This window comes from Acinonyx jubatus, chromosome A3 (assembly GCF_027475565.1).
Source record: "Acinonyx jubatus isolate Ajub_Pintada_27869175 chromosome A3, VMU_Ajub_asm_v1.0, whole genome shotgun sequence".
NCBI lineage: Eukaryota > Metazoa > Chordata > Mammalia > Carnivora > Felidae > Acinonyx > Acinonyx jubatus.
The window spans coordinates 56,245,672-56,267,839 of NC_069388.1; the positions used below are offsets into that span (position 1 = coordinate 56,245,672).

The 22,168-nt window shown below is 43.7% G+C and overlaps 1 protein-coding gene across 3 annotated transcripts; it reads left to right on the forward strand.

Annotated features, from left to right (window-relative positions):
• The first annotated feature begins 268 nt into the window (after positions 1-268).
• MFSD9 (major facilitator superfamily domain containing 9) lies at positions 269-16,740 on the forward strand. 3 transcript variants are annotated; one of them, XM_027069373.2, is made up of 7 exons: positions 385-523; positions 2,992-3,122; positions 5,240-5,327; positions 6,529-6,572; positions 6,891-7,020; positions 9,539-9,748; positions 12,916-16,740. In XM_027069373.2, the coding sequence occupies exons 3-7, from the start codon at positions 5,258-5,260 to the stop codon at positions 13,704-13,706; spliced, it is 1,245 nt and encodes a 414-aa protein (XP_026925174.2). In that variant the 5' UTR covers positions 385-523; positions 2,992-3,122; positions 5,240-5,257; the 3' UTR covers positions 13,707-16,740. The 3 variants fall into 3 exon arrangements, with proteins under 3 accessions (XP_026925173.2, XP_026925172.2, XP_026925174.2); XM_027069371.2 differs by lacking the exon at positions 2,992-3,122 and having other exon boundaries at positions 270-523; XM_027069372.2 differs by lacking the exons at positions 2,992-3,122; positions 6,529-6,572; positions 6,891-7,020 and having other exon boundaries at positions 269-523.
• Positions 16,741-22,168: the final 5,428 nt, after the last annotated feature.

The window sequence follows — 22,168 nt, forward strand, 5'->3', positions numbered from 1 at the left end:
GAGTCTCCAGGCTGGGCAGCCACCACCCGGGCCGGGGGGGGGGGCGCGGAGGGGGGCATACTCTTTGGTGAAGCTCTTTACTGAACCCTCCCGTCCATGGAAACATAAAGCATCATCATTACCACAACAAAGCTGGCGCGTCTCTCACGCTCCACGGGCGCGCGCCGTCAGCTCCGCGTCCCGGGCCCAAACTGCGGCTGCGCACGGGGCCCGCCTCTCCGGGACCACCGCCCCGCAGCCTCGTGGAGCTACCCTCTGCGCAGGCGCACGCCGTTTGCTTCCGCTCGGGGCGGGGCTGGCGTGCGGGGGCGGTTCCCGGCAGCGGCTGCGGTGGCCGCGCCCCCCAGCCAGCGTTCCAATGGAGCCTGGGGGTCGCCGCGGTCTGGACTCGGCCGGGGGGCTGGCCTCGGCTACCCGGAAGCCAAGGCAGGAGCCGGGTGCCGGGGCTGAGGCGCGGGCCCCTGGCGCCGGTGCCGTCAGAGCCCGCCGCTTCCTGCTCTGCCTTTACCTGGTGGGCTTCTTGGTGAGTTCCGGGGCTGAGGTCGAAGGGCTGCGTCCTGGACCTGGAACCCAATTAGGGGTGGTTTTTTTCTTGAAGCTCGAGCGGTGGTAAGGTTCAGCCAGGGCTGGGAACCTGCGATCCGCCTGGTGGTGCTTCCTTACTTTTCAAGCCTCCTCTTGCTCCTAAACCCCTTCGCTCTGCCAGGCCATATTGCTTTATTGCCCCTAAGCGCTTTCTAGAGGGCCCAGTTCGCAGCTCCTGTGCCCCTCTTGCCCTCTGAAAGACCCCCAGCACCAGCCTCAAGTGTGATCTGTGATCCAGCCGGGCTCAAAGGTGACCCCAGGTGTTAGATGCTGTGGTAGGTACTGCGCATGCAGGGTGGACAGTAAGGGCTGGTGGGCAAGCTTGAGGAAGTCCAGCTGATCTGGTGTCTGTAAATGTGCTAGGAATACACAGCCCTTTATGTCAGGCCAGGTCGGGGAAGTCTCTGTTGATGACCCCACTTGGAGAGAATTAGGCACATTTACACTAGGATTCCTGGTAGACTTGAGTGTTTAAAAATGCAAACCACAGTCTTTTTGATTGCCGAGTAATACTTTAGTGTGTGTGTGTGTGTGTATACACACACACACACACTGGAGTATTACATTGTTTGTGTATATATATATATATATATATATACACACACACTATATATATACACACACATCTTCTTTATCCATTCATCCTTTGATGGACATTTGGGCTCTTTCCATATTTGGCTATTGTTGATAGGGCTGCTATAAGCATAGGGGTGCATGTGTCCCTTCGAAACAGCACACCTGTATTACCACCCAAAAAAAATGCAAACAACAGTGAATTATACACATCTGCCCTTCAACAAAGATTGGACAACGCAGATTTGGTTTTTTCATGACTTGTGTGTGTGTCCTGGTTAAATAAAGGGCAGTTATTATTATTTACAATGTAGAATGTAAAGCTTAGAAAGATGAGTGTAGGATGGAGGAAGTCATCCATACATCCATCCATTTATTATTGATAGAATTTCAGAAAAGCTGCTATGTGGTAGATGCTTTAGAGCTCCAATCATTGTAATACATAGTCCCTGCTGGGAAGAATTTAACTGTCTTACTAGTAAGCTTGTGTTGGTAGTTCATGGGCCATTATCTCCAGGAACCCGAGATCCAACTCTTTACTCCTCTCTTTCCAAGTCTAGACCCGGTGCATTTGCTCTGGTTGTGAGCCGATCCATGTTAGGGGAGAATTGGGACAAAGGTCCAGTAGGATTTCCTCTTTGCTGAGTCTGTATCTTGATGACAAAAGGAACTAGTCAGGTTAAACGTCCCTGGGAGAAGACTGCCTCAGCCGTCAATTGTCCCCAGTGTCACTAGGTCTTGGCAAAGAGGAATTATCGTTTTCTGCCCAGATGCAGGTTAAGACCACTGCTCCCCAGTATGATGGAGTCTGGATGCTGAGCCATGCTCAGCTAGGAGACGAGCAGGAAGGCAGTCTCCCTTCCCCCTCCTCACTGCAAGGTGTTCATCAGCCTGTAAAGTTTTAATGTTGAATTAATAGTTAAGACAATGATGAAAGCATTTTCACCAAGTCACTGTAAACACAGAGCCATGAAGCACTCAGGAGGGCAGCACTTCACACGGAAACTCTGCCTCCAGTTCACCTTGCCCACCCTACCCCGCCCCAGGCTCAGTGCCTCCAGTTCCAGAATGCCTCAGCTTGGCATTCCTTAATCTTAGTTCAGTTTCAGGGTGTAAATACCTCTTCCACTTTCCATTCTAGTCACCCAGAATTCAAAACTATTGAGTGTGAGTGGTTCTGGAGATTTCGAAAGGGAGTTGGCTGCCATCCACCCTCTGGTAGGAGCTGGGTACTGTAAGCTACTGCTTCCCTCTCTCATATGGTACTGCCGTCTGGTTCTGCCAGGGGAAGAGGATTTGGGCCCTCCCCTGGAAAGTCCGGATTGGAGTTCAGAGAAACCAGCATGACCTAAAATTCAAAATTGTTTGAGTTTTTTAAATAAATTCACAGATCATTCATCACGGTCAGCGTCCCAACACAGATTTTGAATATTCAGAGCTTCTCATACGTTGTGTATGCGCCGTGCACACAGCGAGTCTCATTTAGCAAGACTGATGTAAAATTTTAATAATTTGTTCAAGAGAATCATCAGGTCTCTAATATGTTCAGGGGAGAATGTAAGATTTCCCAAAAGTTAAAAGAGAATAGGGATTTTTTTTTTTTTAATGGAAAATGTAAGCAATTAAAATATGTGCAGCTTTGGGTATCCGTGAAGGATCTAATGGTTCTTTGTTAGCTAACATCTAAGGAATATTATACATAACTTAGTTATTACTTTTAATATATTTAGAGATGTAAAGAGCCCTAAGACTTTCGAGAAAATGGTTTTGGATTAATAAGAGAGGAAGGGAACAAGATTAAAGAAGTCATTTGCCAAAGTGTTCTGTTTTTAGTTCTCATCTGGGCTTCCGGGTTTCAACCTGTTTAAGAAGGAAGACCAAGAAGGCCCTCTGGACCCTTTTCGGTTACCATTCTAAGATGGTGCTAACATCTGTGATTTCAGTCCCTCTCCTCCAGATACACGGTGAGGTTCATATTTTATTTAATCAGCTGTAGTCAGGTCTCTTATTCTCTTATTAGCAATTTACTCATCACAAAATACTTTCAGGGTTCCTACCCTGAAAAAGATCCTGGACAGCATATGCACCGGTTTTGACAGAGATGTAGCTGTTCCCATGAAAGGTGTAAGCGATCCCCACTCACCTAATTTCCTTATAAATGGTTACAGGCACGTGACCAGTTGCAACATTCAAAGCGCATGCAATGTGGGTGGTTTTGAAGAGCGTGTGGATTCACGGGAAGAGAGAGGTTGCCTTTTATAGTACAAGGGAAGACAGTTTTACAGCACAACTTCCCAAAAGAGCTAACACCAGCCTCCTTGGAAACAATATTTTTCAGGCTCACATGAGCCTATGTTTTCTTATTACCTTCCATAAATCTCAACCTACTTAGTTATTTCTCTTCCATCCTTTATTTAGAATAACGTTTTGAAAGTTAAATGACAAGGGGCACTGGGAAGTTTTTGGAAAATAAAATCTTGTTGGACAATTGAGTTTCCTTTTCTGACAGATCAGAAAATTCAGTAGGTAACTGATGTATTTTGTGTCTTTTAAATGATATGATACATCAGTAGGCTGATGACACAAAGCTGACAGAAAACCCCACAAGGCATTGACTCAGACCCAAAAGAAATTTTAAGTAATCTTAATATCAAAATAATAAACCGTAGTTCTTGTATAAATTTATGGGCTATTTAAGAACACTGGATAGTAACTATATGGCCACCTAAAGATGTCACCATGAAAAAGGGCCGCTGAAAAGTGCATTTAGAGATTCATGTTTCTAAAATTAGGTGAAGGTATAGCTACCAGGAGAAGAGGCAGGCAAAAGATTCATTGTGGCTCAAAGAAAAAAATATTTTTCATGCATTTCTTTCTTTGTATTTAACCAGGATTATAACAAAAGGAATTTGGGTTGAATATAAAGAAAACTGTGTGTATGCCCAATGTACTTTCCTCCTTCTAAGCCAGTTGTAGAAAGTAACCAAGTAAAGTAGGAATGAGAACAAAACTTAAAGGAAAAATTACCAATTTACCTGTTCGCTCAGAATACCTAGCAGGAAGGGTCAGTACTTATCCCCAGTCCCGGAGAAGAGAAAAAATGTGTGAACTTCTATTGCATGTTAGACCTTTCTCATCCATTATGTCTTTTAATGTACATCATATTTCTACCGGACAGGTATTAAATTATCCCCATTTTTTACAGATGACAGCACTGATGCTTGGTGCCATTCAATAACTTTCCAAGCACACATGCTTAGGAAGTGTTGGAGCTGGAACTGAAAACTGTCTGACCCCAAATCCCATGCACTTTCATTGACCCAGCTGCGAAACATTGGCTTTCCCTGCTACTCCAGCCGTCTTTCTCCTTCCTGCTTTGCTGAGACTTTCTTTTCAGATACTATCTTGTGAGGCTGTAAACCATGATTAGTTGCCTTCCCTAATTATGGGAGGAAATTCATATTATTAAGCAAGGGATGCTTTGCCAAGGAATATGCATTATCCCTACTTCCTTTCCCACTTCATTACACACAAACATTTTTTTTTATTTAACTTCTGTCTCATAGCCTCCCTGAGTATTAAGGATCAATTACAGAGAAGCTGAGGTGGAATGATTCTAGGTTATGGGGATCAGGCATTTACACGTAGCAATTCTTATAACATTATCATTGTATTTTGATTCTTTGATAACCTTAACCTGATGAGTATAGCAGGCTACAGATACAATTATGATTTCTTGTTTGCTGAAAATTTTAGGTATTGTTTTTATTTCTTTTTTAATTTTTTTAACGTTTATTCATTTTTGAGAGACAGAGCATGAGCAACAGAGGGGCAGAGAGAGAGGGAGACACAGAATCCAAAGCAGGCTCCAGGCTCTGAGCCGTCAGCACAGAGCCTGACGCGGGGCTCGAACCCATGAACCGCGAGATCATGACCTGAGCTGAAGTCTGACACTCAACCGACTGCGCCACCCAGACACCCCTGTTTTTATTTTTTTTAATCAGTTTGTTATTAGGATTACCACTTCGAGAACACCTAAGCTGCAGTTTCAGTCGGAGTTAATTAGTGTTTTATTGTTTAGGATTTGTTTGGTGTAAGCATGGTCGTGCCTTTATTGAGCCTTCATGTCAAGTCTCTTGGAGCAAGTCCAACAGTTGCTGGAATAGTAGGTGAGTGGTTAATATTGCACATTTTCAGAGTGCTGAATTTTCAATCCTCTAGACTAAGACCCCAAAAAATAAATCAGTCTTCTAGCTGAATATTATCCAAAGGTAAATTGAAAAGGGGATAAAAGGGATTTTCAGAATACTTAAAAATGTTGCCCTGGAGCAAATGCAGTTTGTCTTTCCCTAGATTACCTGTGTTCAGAAAGGTTTCGAGGTTTAGCATTATCCCCTTCCCCTTACCACGAGTGACATTACAGGTACTTCCTGAGCCTCTCCAAGGAGCTGGCTGTGTATGTTAAAGGATAGGTATAGACTCCTGCCTGCAGGAACCTGTAACCTAATGCGAGGAACCAGAGAAACACAACCTACAGAAATCAAGCCATGCGGCAAAGGGATTTGGGGTGAGCCCTGACAAATTGGTTTCAAGCTTCCTGCACCACCACCGGCATATCTTAGGAGGTTGTTAGGGTCTCTCTACCTGTGCAGCATAAAAACTGCACATCTGCAAGTCACTGACTCACCCAAGAGACAGGAAATAGGGCTTGGGATTGTGCTAATGTACAAGAAATTGTTAAGACTGAGAGCCCTTGGTAATTCACAGGCTAGATAAGCAAATGTTTGGGGACAGCTGTGTACAAAATGGTAAGTCCTCCATGCCCTGATTTGTACTTCCTTGGAAGGTGGAATCATACTGGACCACACAGCAGCACGAAGGTATTTATGCAGAGCAGAAGGGACGTGTTATTTGACATAATGGGGGTAAGAGCGCTCTGTAAAACATTGTCAGTTCTTTATAAAACTGGAATGTTGGAGGCATATGAGATAATACAGCAGATTAAGACTCAGTAGAATTCTTGCTGATTTCAGATTTCTGCTCCCCCCAAGTACTCTCTGTTCAGTCTTCTCAGCTGGGGGTGCACATCCTCACAAAGTGGGAGAAGGCCTCTCTCTCAGAGTCCCTGCGGGTGGCCCTTACCTTTAGTCTCTCTTTTGCTTCCTTCAGTTTTATTTTTGAAGGTCTTTTATTAAAAATTGTATTGCTTTACTCTTCCAACTGAAAAAAAAAAGGGTAATTTCCTTTTAAAAATGGTCCTCCCCCCACCCCCAGTGTTTTTCTGTTAATTTCTTTGTAATTGTTACCATATTAATCCATTTTTTGTGATGGGTCCATCTGATTTTATTGATTTACTGATGTCTTTTGTAGGCTCCTCCTATGGCATTTTGCAGCTCTTTTCTAGCACATTGGTGGTAAGTTATCTCCCATCTGGCAACATATCTGGGTCACATTTTGGGGGTATTTCAGGGCACCTGCCTGGGTGGCTCAGTTGGTAAGCGTCTGACTTCAACTCAGGCCATGATCTCACCATTCGTGAGTTCGGGCTCTGTGCTGACGCTTGGAGCCTGGAGCCTGCTTCGGATTCTGTGTCTCCTCACTCTCTGCCCCTCCCCTGTCATGATCTCTCTCTTTCTCTCTCAAAAATAAATAAACTTTTAAAAATATTTAAAAACATTTTGGGAGCATTTCCATAGTCGTGGTGGACCTGCTGTGTTCCTTGCTTTCCTCAGGGCTGCTGGAGTGATGTGGTTGGAAGACGGTCTTCCTTGCTGGTGTGCATTCTGTTCAGTGCCCTGGGTTATCTGATTCTTGGAGCATCCACCAATGTGTTCCTGTTTGTCCTTGCTAGAGTCCCTGTGGGTGAGTCCTTGCCTTTGTGTGTGTGTTCACTCAAAATAAGTCAGTTACATGTATCTGTAGAAAGAGACTTCCCTTCTGGTAATTGCCTTCTTGATGAGAGCTTATGTAAAAAAGAGATAATGACAACAGCAAGAATAACTGCAACACCAGCCGCTGCTGGTGGCGGAGCACTTCGTATCAGCCAGGCTCTGCTAACTTGTGCCAAGCTCCAAAGCTTGCACATGACAGTCTGAAGCCCTTGCCGTCTGTTGGTGTGAATCATCACGCGGCTGCACAGACCTGTCTCCTTCCCATCGATCTGATCTCTGTACGTTCAATCAGTAAGAATTTGTTCAGCGTCTTTGGCCAGCACTGTGGTTACTGTTCTTTCTCTTGGCGAGCTGATGGTTTTGAAATTGGGCTTCCTGACTTCAAGTGGAGATTTACGGCTATGGCTTTCCCACAGCCTTCTGTGAATCTGGCTGCTGCTTGAGGGAGAGACTAGGATGACAATGTAGTGGCTCATGGCTCATGGGTTGGTTTCTGTTTCCAAACTAACGTTGAATGTTTCTGGCATTTTCGAAATAGCTTTTATTTTGTCCATTCATTGAAACATTTTGTCCTTTCTTTGAGACACCACTTGTGAATGCCGTCATAGTGTGGTGTGTAGGCAGTTCCTGTGGAAGCTTTTTATTCTCTCTTTGCCTTTCTCAGTTGTGAGAACCCTGGAGTTTCATTGTTTCTTTCTCCCCTTACTCAATAGAGCACTGACAGACTGCTGCCCTGTGGACGAGTTTGCAGCACTGGACCTCTGCCCGTATTCAGTGAAGCTGCTTGTTTTTAACTAACACCCCAAAGGAACAGAGCATAAAATAAGTCCTTTTGACATGCAGTTAATGATCACCTTATTTGGGATTTTCACCCCATTTCCATCACATACGTTCTTACTCTTCAAGTCTTTTGAGTTTACCCTCCAGAATTCATGCTGCGCCTTTCTATTGACCCCCCCCCAAAATGTTTATGAAGGTCTTTGCTTTGAATGTGAACAGTCATTAAAATGTTTTTATTTAATATGACGTGAGCCTGGTTTGAGTAATGATAGTTCTGTTAGGTGAACGTCATACTCTTTGCCAACAGGAGAGCTATACATAAAAATTCTTTCTTGCTATGGGGACCTCTACAGTGCTTGGTGGCCCGGGGATGTGAGGGAGCCCTGGGAAGCCTTGCAGGGGTTGTGCCACGCAATGTCCTGTGTAGATTCAGGTCCTTGTATCCTGAAGGTGAACCTGAGGGAGGTTGAAGTACCAGAAGCAGACCTTTGGTTTTCCCCTCCTCCCTCTGTCCCCTAGCCCAGCCTCTGAAATGTACCAGAAAGCTCGTCTGGGTTGCTCACCGCATACTCTCACCACATTCCTCCTTCCTTAGGTGTGTGAGGTGAACCCGACATCGGTATCATTTCAAAATAAACACAGTACTATAATCACAGGAACATAATCTATCAAGCCTCTTAGGAATCATCTTCTGGCCCCATCCTTTCTCACATTCAAGGAAATAGGTCTAGAGAGAGTCTCTCTACCTAATTACCAAAGGGATTTATAAGTTTGTTTCCCAGAGAGGCAACACCCTCTCTGATGTTTAGACACAGCTGGGTATAGAACCCAGCATCAGTGTGCTGGCAGAGTGATGTGCGGAGTTAAACTTCTTTCAAGATCGCTGGAAACTGTTGTGTTACATCACAGTTGGGAGCAAATTCAGGCAGACCCTGCAGGAGCATTGATCGAGTGCCTGCTATGCATCAATCGACATTGTGGGCAAGCTGTGTTACCAGAATGCACAGTCTGTTCAGCGTATGGGAGTATGGGCGCAGACAAGTCAAATACATCAGCAGAAGTAGGAGGAATATGAAGTTGTAACATATAATTGAATGTCTTATTAAGCCATGTCACAGCTTTCAGTTTGTTTAGTCAACCAATTCATAACCCTCTCGCTAATAGAAAATCAGTTGGTATTGTTTAGATGACCGTGTCATCATATTTTTATATTTTTACTCCCTATCCTTCTTGCCTGTTCTGTTTCTCTCTGTAGCAATTATCACCTTTATACACACACACACACACACACACACACACACACACAGGCTCTGTGAAGATAGATACATTTGTGTCATGGGTCAAAGTTAATGCTGGACATATAGTAGGTATGCAGTGAATGTTTATTCACAGAGTGAATGAATAAAGAATGATACATCTCTGTAGAGAAGTCACCATGAATTGCACTTGGCTAACAGAGAGGACCGGAGATACTGGGATGTCAGGGTGGGAGGTGGGGAGGCTGAGGATTCAGGGCTTCACCACCAGGGGTAAGTTGACCAACTAGGACCGTGGGGCTCGACCGGGAGTCCAGTCACGGAGGCATCAAACTGCAGAGCTTAGACATTGGAAGAGAGTGGAGACTAGAACTCTTGTCAGTGATAGAGATGAAATGCAAGATACTTTTGGTCTGAAAAATGTCACAGAGCATGTTTCTTGTCCCCTTACAGGTATTTTTAAACACACACTCTCCATTTCAAGAGCTCTGCTCTCTGATCTGGTTGCAGAGAAGGAACGACCCCTAGTAATTGGACAGTTCAATGCAGCCTCTGGTGTGGGCTTCATCTTGGGCCCCATGGTTGGTGGATATCTTACTGAGTTAGATGGTGGATTTTATCTAACAGCCTTCATCTGTTTTTCTGTCTTCATTCTCAATGCTGGTAAGTTGACATTTCATCATAAGAAGACTGTTTAGTTTATGCATTCACACTGATTTACTTTTATCTCCTTACAATTTGTTGTTCTTAAAATAGGCAGATTTTTGTTGTTGTTCCACTCTAGTTAGCATACAGTGTTCTATTAGTTTCAAGCGTACAATACAGTGATTCAGCCATTCTGTACATGACTCCGTGTTCATCCTGTTAAGCATATTCTTAACCCCCTTCACCTTTCACCTTAGAGTAAGTAGACTTATAATTTGAAGTTGGACCACTTCACCCCCTGCTACAGACCCCCCCCCTCCATGTCTTTCCATCATGCTAAAAGCACATATGTGTCTCATACAGCCAGCGTAGTGGTGAGCTGGCCCTGCCCCTCACTCTGCCTCGCTTCGTATGCGTCAGCCACACTGGCTTCCTGGTCGACCTCACACACACCAGGCTCATTCCCACAGGAGGGCACTGCAATTTGCTCTTTCCTCCGCCTACAGCATTCTTCCCAAATATCTTTACTGGGTCTTTCTTCTTATCATTCAGGTGTCAAATATTTTCTTCCTTGGAAAGGCCTCCCCGATGATCCTGTTTAAAATAACTCCCATTTTCTTGACAGCACTTCTGAAATTATATTAGAAATTTGTTTTCTTGCTTCTATTCTTTCTGTCCCTCTCTTCCCCACCTCCCCACACATACCATTAGAAAGTAAACACCACAGGGGTTTGCGCATTGTTGTCACTCCTGCCCAGAACATGCCAGGCATAAAACTGAATTCAATAATATTTGATGAATAAAAGAATACTGACTGGACTGTGAACCCCTGGATACAGGGTCAGTTACCTAAAGCAAAGAAGATGAACCTCTTTGCCCAGAGACTGGAACGTGGATGAGCCTTAGATGAACAACTTTATAAGCAAGAAGAGTGATTCACGTTATTCAGTTTTTCTTAAATGTAACGCTAACCTACTGCACCATTTTCAGTCTTTGTATTCAAGGCTCCACATTGAGTGATAAATTCCATGTTCCATCTCACACTCAGGAAGCAGAGTTCGTGGGTTCAGTGTCAGTCCTCACAGGAATACTTTATGATTTCCTGCCAGAAGTTTAACCTGCAACCTCAACCAGGAGGCGAGGTCTGATGGATTAGTGTAAATCTAGATAATACTTTAAGCACCTGACCAGTTGGTGTGGCCAGGTACCTTCCCACACGAAGGAATGTGATGAATGCGATAGCACTGGAAGTCAGAAGTCAGTGTGTAAACGAAGAACATGATTATGGAGTTCTGTTTTGGATTCTCCAGCGGTGCTGCTGTTTAATATTTTGCCCTCACCTAAGCCTGTGAATGGGTCTGAGTCAGTCAGGGATACATTCACCTGCAAGCGTTCTCAACCACGATGGCTAAAAAAAGTAATAGGGATTTATCTTACACTCTTAAGAAATGTGGAGGTCGCTGGACCAAGCTGATGCAGGAAATAGCAGAGGAGAACAAGGGGGGGTGAGGGGCTGGAGAGCAGACAGTGTCTCACACGGGGCTTTGGCCTAACAGTGCATTGAACTCAGTGCACGGTGTTTGTTTTTGTTTTTGTTTTTTTTCCCCTCAACAACTTCAGCTGTTTTCCTCAACCCTCTTTACCCCTTCAGCTTCTCATATCCTCTGTCTGATCTGCCCCGTTGCCTGAGAAAGGCCTTTTATGTCTTTTTTCCACGATTTCTGTTTTCAGACAGAAGTCTAACAGACTTAGATTCAGATTCCTGCTTTGCCACTTTTTAGCGTGGGCCTTGGGTGGGTTGCCTCAGTTCCTCATCCGTAAAACAGGGTGACAACACTCCTGTGCTTGTTAGGACGAACACCATAGGCCTTGCACACAAGCAGCTCACCCCTCTGAGTCGAGTATGGGAAGCCCTCAGTAAATGTTAGTTGCTGTCATGATTATCATCTTACTATTATTTTAATTATACTCTTCCTCTCAGTCTTCCAGGGACAAGCCTTTCTCATTTTTATCAAGATTCTATGAAATGTCTGAGGGCCCTTTTAAAGATCAGAAGAGGTGGAAAGTCCAGGCCTGCATTCTTGTGTGGTTAGTTTCCTGTCATAAATTAGTCCCTGGCTAATAGTCCACCTGTACTATATTTGGAGAAACCACACACACACAGATGTAGCTGCTGAAAACAGCATGAAGTGGCCTGAATGGTCACTGGTCCAAGTTGAATTTAAGTGTGGAAGGACTGAGAACCCAACAGCATGAGTTTGGAAAAGATATCGTAGAATGGCAAGCTGGAATTCAGTTTTAAGACATTTGGGGGCATGGATTGGCCATGCCAATAGGTCATTCTACTTGGATGGCATGGGATAAATAAAACAATCATGGCAGGAATGTGCCAGTCACAGGGTGGAGGTGGGATTATCTGAATAGGAATGGAGCTGCTGTGTCAGGTCATGCATCACGGTCCGTGAGAATGGCATCCCCAGAGATTTTGAGGTGTGACCCACGAAAGCACATGATGGCCTTGACTAGAGGCAGATCCAAGCAGGTGCTTTCTGATGGGTCCTGGGCGTCAAGCTGTCCCTCCCCGGCTGTGTCTGTTCACAGCATCCTGTGCTTCCCCTAACTTAGCACTTACCCTGTAATCCAGTTGCTTTGCTTGTCCAAACCCCCTTTTAGACTTAAATTCCTTGAGGGCAGGGATTGTATAGGCCTGGTCTTGTTGGTTAATGTATTCCTACTATTCAGCACAGAATTTAGCATTTAGGAAGCATAAATATTCAGTATTCGAACGGATGAAATACGGGTGGTGAATGAATGGGTGGATGGATGGGTAGGTAGATAGTGGATAGGTGGAGAATTAGAAGGTAATGATGGGAAGAATTTAAACATACAGCATGAGAACTTAGATATTGCATGATATAGGAAACCAGCTCTTGAGAAGGGAAAAAAGTGAACATTTTGTAGGTATAGTTTTTGGTTTTTTTAGGTGAATCGCAGAATTCTGCGATCAAAATGGGGTAGAAGGAGCTGTGGGAATAGTTAAAAACTGGATTCAAAAATACAGATGGGTAAACATACTAATACAGAAATACAGAGTAGCAGTCCCTTACAATTGCTCACCCCCATGGGGGCGCTGTGGGATTCAGGGCGTGCAGCCTGCTGTGACCGATCCTATGCCGTCTTAACAGGCCTGGTTTGGCTGTTTCCATGGCGGGACGCCGAGCTCACCAGTACAGAAAAAGGCCTGCCAGTGGGTAAGAACCCCGCACTTTGGGGGAAGACAGACTGCGAAGTACAGGAAGCGGCCGCCCCCTGCCAGAGCAGGACCAGTGGGAAGCCTGCCAGGCCGCCCTGGGTGGAGGTCGCTTCCACCCTGCGGGACATGAAGAGCCTGATATTTTCCGAAATGTGGGACATCTTTATGGTGCGCTTGCTGATGGCCGTGGCGGCCATGCTCTACTACAGTAACTTCGTGGTGGGCCTGCAGGAGCGCTTCGGGGTGCGGCCGCGGGCGGCCGGCTACCTCATCAGCTACAGCAGCGCCCTGGGCGCCCTGGCCGGCCTGGCGCTGGGGCCCATCCTGCGGCTCTACCGGCACGACGGCCACGCGGTCCTGCTGCACTCGAGCGCGCTCACCAGCGTGCTGCTGCTGCTGCATGCCGCCACCCACACGGTGGCCGTGGCCGTGCTCTGCGCCTCGCTGCTGGCCGTCTCCACCGCCGTGGGCAGGACCTGCATCACCGACCTGCAGCTGGCTGCGGGAGGGGCGCAGGCCAGCGGCACCGTCATCGGTGTGGGGCAGTCGGTCACGGCCGTGGGCCGGATCGTCGCCCCCCTCCTTTCGGGGGTCGCGCAGGAGGTCAGCCCCTGCGGGCCCCCCAGCCTGGGGGCTGTCCTGGCCCTCGTGGCGATTTTCATAATGTCAGTGAACAGACCCCGCTATGGGCTTGGGGGCAGAGACAAATTAAAAAGCGAGTAGAATGGAAGTGGACGGGCAAGAACCCAACTCCGAGGCTGTGAAGGAGGGATGGTTCCCCAGCGGGTGTCCCGCGTCGATAGACGTCCAGGTCCATCCTGCTGGATGATCAGAAGTCATCTTTGTCAAAGGGGAAGGTATTAAATGTTCTGTAAAAGTCTCCTCTTCGCACCCAACCAGCGGGGTTAAAATTTTCCAGGGAAAGCACCACCAGCTTTGGGAGAGGGGGATGGTGGTAGGTTAACAGAAGGTGATATGCTCCCCTGCTAAGTAAAAATTAGGGTATCACGTTAATAAAGTGATCCACTGGGACACAGGTGTCATTTCAAAATGCGTAAACTAAGAGGGGGCCTTTCTGCTATGAGAATCCTAGAGATGGAAGAAGCTGCTTTACTGAAACTCGCCTGTCACTTTCTCAAGTCATAACGAGGTTATGAGTTCTAGTTCCCCCTGGGAAACCGGGAAAATCAGATAGCTGGCCCCAGAGACTGATTCGGGGGGCCTCAGGAAGGCCCAGAAACCTGTATTTTATCAGCACCACTTGCACTTTCTCATGGAGGCAGAAAAAGGATCATTCAGAGACCATACTGGTTTTGAGTCAAGTCAAAAGCCAGAAACTTGGTTGTGTTTATGAATAGCTAACCCAGTTCGAACTATTAAAATTAAATGATCACAGTGTGTGACATTTCCCCGAGCTCTTGGCAGTCATGCTCCATAATAGGAGAAACAGGTTCCTGGGCCCCGTCCCCTGTGTCCACTGCCTCTGAAGCCCCATGCTCTGCACAGAGCTGGTTGTTGTTAGTCTGGGCAGTTCTCCCTAGATTATTGGGCATGAACTGCTCCCAGAAGCCAGTGGTCCAGCAGGTGCATCAGTTGGATGCACCAACCATCAGTTGGATGGTGGTAGAGCGCAGTGGAGAAGCCAAAGCACAGGAATGCCTTTAAGATGACATCTCATGCAGTGTAAGAGTCAGGTGTCATGCCTCATCAGAGGGATCTTAGTTCTACAGCATCCTATGTTAAAAGTCATTTCCTTTATCTCTTTTTAGTATCACAACTGGGAACAAAAGAGCTGTGCTGATCTACAGGGAAATGTTTTGGTGTGCCTTTTCCTAGGCCCAAACTGCCATTCCAAAAGTAGGTCCCCAGGGTCCAGCCAAGAGGCCGAGAGGTTGGCACAAACTCACAAGAGCATCTGTGAGGCTCTTGCTATTTGGATGATGTCAGCCATTAATAAAAATTACTTTGGAGCCCCTTCTATTTTCCTCACCCAAACTACCACAGTTCATATTCCCTTCATTCTTTTTAAGTGGTCCACTAGGAACTTATTCCTGTTCTCAGCCTAACACATGTATAATTGTAAATGATACTTTAATACACTAACCAGTTGTAACGTTAATACTAGTATGTAAAGCAGAAAAAAAAAATGTTTCTCTATTTTTAGAAGTTGTGTGTGGGGTAAACTCATACCTTTATGAGAAAGAATTAATTGGATGTTTGAAGATTGTCCTTTCTCCTATCTGGCTGCAAAGAAAATATTAACTTTTTATTAAGTGTTATAATTGTGAACTTTTATACAAGCGCTAAGTGCTTTTGGTGAAACCAAAATATGATGTAAAATGGTGTTGGCCCTTAAGGAGCACACCAAATCATCATAGAAGTTAGACTCAAAAGACAAGAAGTAATCATGGGTTTATGCAATGAAGTAGAATTTCTCCGAAGATTATCCTTTCTGTGCACTCAGAAATAGACAAGTTTCTTAGGCACTCTTTAATATAGTCATTATTAAATGTTTGAAATCATAGGACTTTAATTTTGAAGTTAAATAAAGCCTACAAATTTATTAAGGCTTTACAATTAACCAGATCTCTGGAAATCCCGAAAACCAGGGTTGATCTTAGTACAGAAGAGTAGAGAAACATTTTCGTTATTCTCCACACTTATGTTTTTTTTGAGAAATATTATGCAGGCATACTTTGTCTTATTGCACTTCATTTTATTGTGCATCACAGATACTGTGTTTTTTACAAACCGAAAGCTTGTGGCAACCCTGCATCAAGCAAGTCTGTTTGCGCCATTTTTTCCAATAGCATTTGCTTGCTTTGTGTCTCTGTGTCATGTTTTGGTCATTCTCACAATATTTCCAGTTTTTTCACTGTATTTGGTCTGGTGATATGTGATCAGTGATCTTAGGTTTTCCTCTCATAACTGTTTTGGGGTGCCATGAACTACACCCATATAAGATGGTGAATTTAATCAATACTTGTTACGTGTTCCAACTGCTTTACCAATTGGCTGGTCACCTGTCTCTCGCCCTCTCCTCGGGCCTCCCTATTTCTTGAGACCCAACAGTACTGAAATCGGTCCAGTTAACAACCCTACCGTGGCCCGTAAGTGTTCAAGGCAAAGGAAGAATCAATCGATGTGGCAAACTTCCTTGCTGTCTTACATTAAGAAATTGCCACAGCCACCCCAGCCTTCAGCAACCACCACCCTGATCAACATTGAGAAAAGATCCTCCAACCAGCAAAAAGATTACCACTCACGGAAAGCTCAGAGGGTGGTTGGCATTTTTTAGCAAGAAAGTATTCTTTACTAAGGTATGGACATTGTTTTTTTAGACATAATGCTACTGTAAAGTTAATAGACTACACTATAGTATAAACATAAGTTTTATACATAAGAAACCAAAAAATGCATTTTACTCGATTTATTGCAATATCCACTGTATTGCGATGGTCTGGGCCAAACCCACAGTACCACTGATATATGCCTGGAGTTCCTCTTACGTGGTCCAATGTATTGCTCTTCAAAAGTATGTTCCAGGAACCAGCAACGTCCACATCCCCTGGAGTTTGTTAGATGTGTAAACTCGTGCCCCACCACAGAGCTGCTGGGAACCACTCTCACAAGATACCCAGCTGCTTTGTATGTACAGTAAATTTTTAAAACCACTGGTCTAATGGACAGTATTTGTATGACTTATGGAATATGATCTCAGGGAAATTAAATCTGCTCAATTAAAGTTTGTGTTAAAGTTTGCGTTGTTTTGTTTTTAAGCTCTTGAGTAACTTGTGTAAAATTTCCGAAGTATGTAGGTTGAGCCACATGAAATTGCCATTTTTCTAAGTCAAAAATAATCTCAGTTTCACATGATTCAACTTAATATTATATGGAATCTTATTTTAGGGGCATTGAACTTGCCTGAGAAGTTTATAAAGGAAATGGCACCCTTTCACCATTATGCCAGCCACAACTTTTAAGTTCTGTGACTCGGCCTCAGGGTTTTGGGTTCTGAATACTTGGCCTTCTCCACAGAAGGAAGGTATACCTCGCCCTCAAGTCCAGAGAGATGAGCAAAATTCACAAAGGGAGCAGGGCATTCCTGGCCAGGGCAGTGACCCCTGCAAGGCTCCGAAACCCAGGCCGTGTGGATCAAGAGTGATGTCTGCAGCACACAGAAGGGGCTAGAATCAGTGCTGCATATTAGAGTCACCTGATGCCCAGAGCTTGCCCTGGACCTTGAGAACCAGACTCCAAAGTGCCCCAGAGTTGAGAGTGTCTGGCTTAGATCATGGAGGGTCTTGTGTAGCATGCTCAGGAGTGAGCTTCATTCTCACAGATGGGGGGGGGGGGGGGAGCCACTGAAGAATTCATGTTGGAGAATGCTCCCAGGCTTTATGTTAAAGGTCCCTCTAGGGCGGGAATCCAAGAGGAACATGAGGGAGAAGTGGTCATGCACACTGAGGGAGGCAGGTAGGGCACAAAATTTTCTGAAAGGCCTGGAGATTATCAGCTTGTGACCTCCAGGGAGATTCTGGAAGGGGCCGTGGGCAACACCCACGTGTCTGGTCCAGGTGGAGGTCAGGCAATGTTAGAAAGTCTGGTAACGAGTGTTGAGCACATTGTGCCCCTTCTTATGTTAGCTGGCAGAGAACACGTGTGGGCATTTATGGAAGTTTGTTCTCTGCATGTTCAGAACATTAAGAAGGCGTCTTTTCCTGAGGACATTTCTAGAAGAAATTTAGACATCTATGGGGGAGGAGGAATGTCAATCCACTTAGGAGAAATTTCAGGCATTTGGGCGTCTGTTACAAGAGAATGGCTTTTTACTTGGAGTGTGAGTGTAGCCAGCATGGTAATTCTCCATGTCCTATTCCTCCTGGAAACTTAAGCCTTTAAGAAGTCTCTGAAATGGCACCTGGGTGGCTCAGTTGGTTGGGCATCCAATTTCAGCCCAGGTCATGATCTCCTGGTCCGTGGGTTCAAGCCCCACATAGGGCTCTGTGCTGACTGCTCAGGGCCTGAAGCCTGCTCAGGATTCTATGTCTCCCTCTCTCTCTATGCCCCTCCCCTGTTCGTGCTCTGTCTTGCTCTGTCTCTCAAAAATAAACGTTAGAAAAAGATTTTTCTTTTTAAAAGAAGTCTCTGAAATAAGAGATTCCACAATAGAGATACCACAGATCTAGCCAGGATGATGTATAATGTGACTCCTCTCAGAACAGGGTGATGAACTGAAAAAATAATTTTCTGTCCTAAAGCTTTATTTTTACTGAAGAACTTGCCAGTTACATGGTAATAATTTTCTTTAATCATACAACCCCTTTAAAATTATAATGAATACAACCCCTTTAAAATTGTCATTTATTCTGATTGTCATTTTTAGGAGCCATTGCTGTATCCTGATACATATTTTACATCAGTATCCAGAAGCGCCTGAAAATGTTAACTTCCAGTTACTGTAGAAACATGTCCTAATAGTAAGAACAACAAGCTTTTGGCTTTGCACACCATCTGCTAATACCAAATATACACATAATCTGAAATTTATTGCACACCGTTGGTAAGCAAATTGTTTTAAGATATCTCATCAATAGGATTTATTTTTAATCAATCAGGTACACAAATGCTAACTTATTTTAAAACATTATTTTACTTTAGATTTCTCACTTTTCCCAAATGGATTGTCTAATCCCACTACTTTACAGACAGCTGCATATGAAAACAATACAATTTCTACTGTTTTTGTGATTCAGTACATTGTAAGAAATAGTGTGGATTTTATCTGGAATTGGACACTCTCAAACAGCTTGTGCTGTTCCTTGAGGGGAAAAGATAATTATAAACATTAAAGAAGGAGGTGTTAATTATTACCAATAATTATACGCATAAACTATAGCATAAAAGTGGACTATAAGGATCTTGTTAGAATGAAAAATTGTATTTTAATCAGTCTTGATTTAAACTATACTACATCCTGATAAATAAACATCTTTTTTCCAAAATATACACTGTGGCGGGGGATAAAAGTAGTTAAAGTACCTATTAATAGTTGCAGTTTACAACATGGAATAGGAGATGTCCTTTCTTCAGGCTTATCAAAGAATCTCTTACATTTTGAATCACTGGGACTCAGGTTCTTATCCATATTGAGAATTATTTTTTTATGTGGTAGCTTACCCACCTAAATCTCTCCTGAGTTTACCCAATGAAATTGAGACCACATGAACTATCCAGAATGAACCTGATGTAATAAATGCATTTGCTGCTGACTTGGGGCCTGGCCCTTGTGAGTGGGAGTGCATGTGAATGGGTGCATGGTCCGGCTTGCCTTGGTCATGATGCCTGGGCATCAAGCCAACTCCTGACCAGTGCCAGGTGGTAATGACACGGGTAAGGGTGATCGTTTTCTCCTGGGCACCTTCAAAGCACCTTCCCTGTGCCGTCTTTTTGGAATGAGTAACACAACAGAGTATGCCAAGTTGTGACGCCATTCAAAGTAACTTTCCAGCTAAAGGTAAGAACTTGAACTGGACGCCCAGCAGTAAGAGGTACTTGGGGTAGCAAGTGAAACCACAGTAAGTGGTTTCGATCGGGTACGAAAACGTTAGTGAAAACCTAAAAATGTGATCTGTTGGTACATAGCCCTGCATAAATCATCACTAAAAATCATTCCTTAAGACAGTGGATGGCATTAACCTAATTTGTTTTCCTTGTGTTGGCTTTGGAAAGCAGCGTTCAAAATTCCAGAGCATGCATTATCTTCGAGCCCTTTACAAAAGGGTCTGTTGACATACAGAAAATTAAGGGGCACCTGGGTGGCTCAGTCGGTTAAGAATCTGACTCTTGATTTCGGCTCAAGCCATGATCTCAGTGTTGAGATCAAGGCCCACATCAGGCTGTGCATGGAGCCTGCCTAAGATTCTCCCTCCCTCTGCCCCTCCCCCACTGGTGCAGGCCCTCTGGCACTCTCAAAAAAAAAAAAAAAAGAAAAGAAAAAAAAAAGAAAATTAATGGACCAGTTAAAATCTTCATTCCTTTAATCAGGTTCTTTAACACGGTAGCAATGTTAGCCCTGTTTAAGATATGTGTATTTGAAATTAAAACAACTGAAATTTTTAATACTCTTGAATTCTTACCTTTCACTAATTCCAGCTATCATGCCTCCATTTTAGCACAAATGAGAGTGGTTTTGATATATAAACGTAAAAAGTGGAATTTGGGGAACTGTCCTGGTTTCTTGTGATGCATGATTTTCTCCACGGTGATCAAGTATTTCCATTTACGTTTATTCCATTAAATGTTTCCACTCCATAGTAATTTAACCCTTAGACTTTTGTATACTTCACAGACACCAGGAAAACTTCTTTGTTGGTGCACATCTATAAAATTTGTTTGGCAAGCAGTGACCATGACTAGATGCAGAGAGCCTTGTTTAAATTAGAAATGTTGTTACCACTTGCACTGAGGACAAGACCCAGTGAAATTAAAAAAAAAAAAAAAAAAAAAAAAAGGAGAAATGTACATTTGAATATTTAATTCAAGGTATTTTTTTACAGTGGTGAAAATCAGAAAAGTCCCCGCCAATGTGTCTGGCATTCTGTCTACTGGGCATCTCATGGAGGCACAGTTCAATACCGCACAATACAAGGATAAAAGATCCCCATGAAACCTATGTGACATAAGAGCACTGAAGTAGGTGCTGAGCCATTCGAAATAATCAATACGCTGTGCAGATTGAACATTTGGTAATCCGTTTGCAGTAGATATATTAACTCTACACACAGAAACACTTACTTCTCTGACCAGACAGTTAAGAGAGCTAGCCACATTTTAATGACTCTTTTTAGAGGTAGTAAAATAGAATTTTCTTTGAGAAAAAATGTAGAAAATTAGAGAACAAAAGGGATCAAAAAGCCGTGTACCATTGCAACATTAAAGACGGTCACAACTAACCACGTGGGTGCTTGGTCTGCACATCTACGGTGGGCGACCATGTTTGAGGGTGTCAGCCACATGTGGAGTGAATGACATCATAAAAAGTTCTGAAGGGAGGCGTCAATTTTCTTGAACAAAGAGCTGTGGTCACTGGCAGGCAGCAGTTACCCAAAAGGGGCTCTCACTGCCTTACAAATGGATTGAAGAAAGGGCCTGGTTAAAATATCAGAGATAAAGTACCAGCAAGCTACTTGTTTTGCTCTAAAAGAAAACAAAAACAGAAACAAACAAACAAAAAAACATTCACACACACAAAATCTCAGATAATGAGACAGTTGAGTCATGAGCCAAAATCTCGTTCATCTCAACAAAGGGAATCAACATACTGTGTTCAGGCTTTGGCAGGTGATGCCAACAGCTACTTCAACTGGACAAAGAAATCTCTTTAATAACTCCTCAGAGAAGAAAGTCAAGTGTGAACTTTGAGCTAACAAAATATTACAGTTCTCACACTTGTCTATAAAATGCCAGTTTTCACATAGACATGATTTGGGCAGGACAACAAATGGAAAACATGCTGAGACATGTAATATATAACTACTTCTCTATGCTCTTTATATAAATAAACACTCCCTTCCCCCACTGCAAAGCTCAGAAAAAGCCGAAGGCAATTTCATCCCAGATATTCTGGGGGCTCATACATAAAACACGTGTTTTTTAAAAGTATCGAACTCTGGAGCCAATTTCTAGTTGTTTGCTAACTGGCCTGTTCCCAACAGTCAGCCCTTAACGTTAAACGTAAAGAAACAAGCCTTGACCTTGCACTTTACAGGTTTCAAGTCAAATCTGTTACAACAATCACCAAACACCCATCAAAATTCTACAGTTACACTGGAACTTTGGTTGGATCAAGTATTGCTTGAAATAGGGGAATCATTTACAAAGGGTCTGGGATGGGTCTGTCCTACAGAAAATTTAGACTGTTTTGATATTTAAAGTATCCTATTCTCTCCTATAGTGTCTAGAACTTAATTTTATTTGAAAAAAAAGTATAGAAAAAAGCAAAATGAAGTCAAGGTTATTTTTCATTGCTTTTGTCATTCAACAAATAAGAAAAAATTTAAATTGATGATGACATTAAGTGCTCCTTTTTTTGTTTTGTTTTGTTTTGTTTTTTGGAAGTTTACACAATGTCAACCAAATTCTTTATTGACTTTTAATCAATGCTAGATGAACTTGGTCTACCT

Bases quoted from the DNA above. Each gene is read 5' to 3' on its own strand.
- MFSD9 (XM_027069371.2), top strand. From the start codon at position 359: ATGGAGCCTGGGGGTCGCCGCGGTCTGGACTCGGCCGGGGGGCTGGCC. The intron at 524-5,239 runs GTGAGTTCCGGG...TTTATTGTTTAG, and splicing joins TTTACCTGGTGGGCTTCTTG to GATTTGTTTGGTGTAAGCAT. The intron at 9,749-12,915 runs GTAAGTTGACAT...CCGTCTTAACAG, and splicing joins TGTCTTCATTCTCAATGCTG to GCCTGGTTTGGCTGTTTCCA.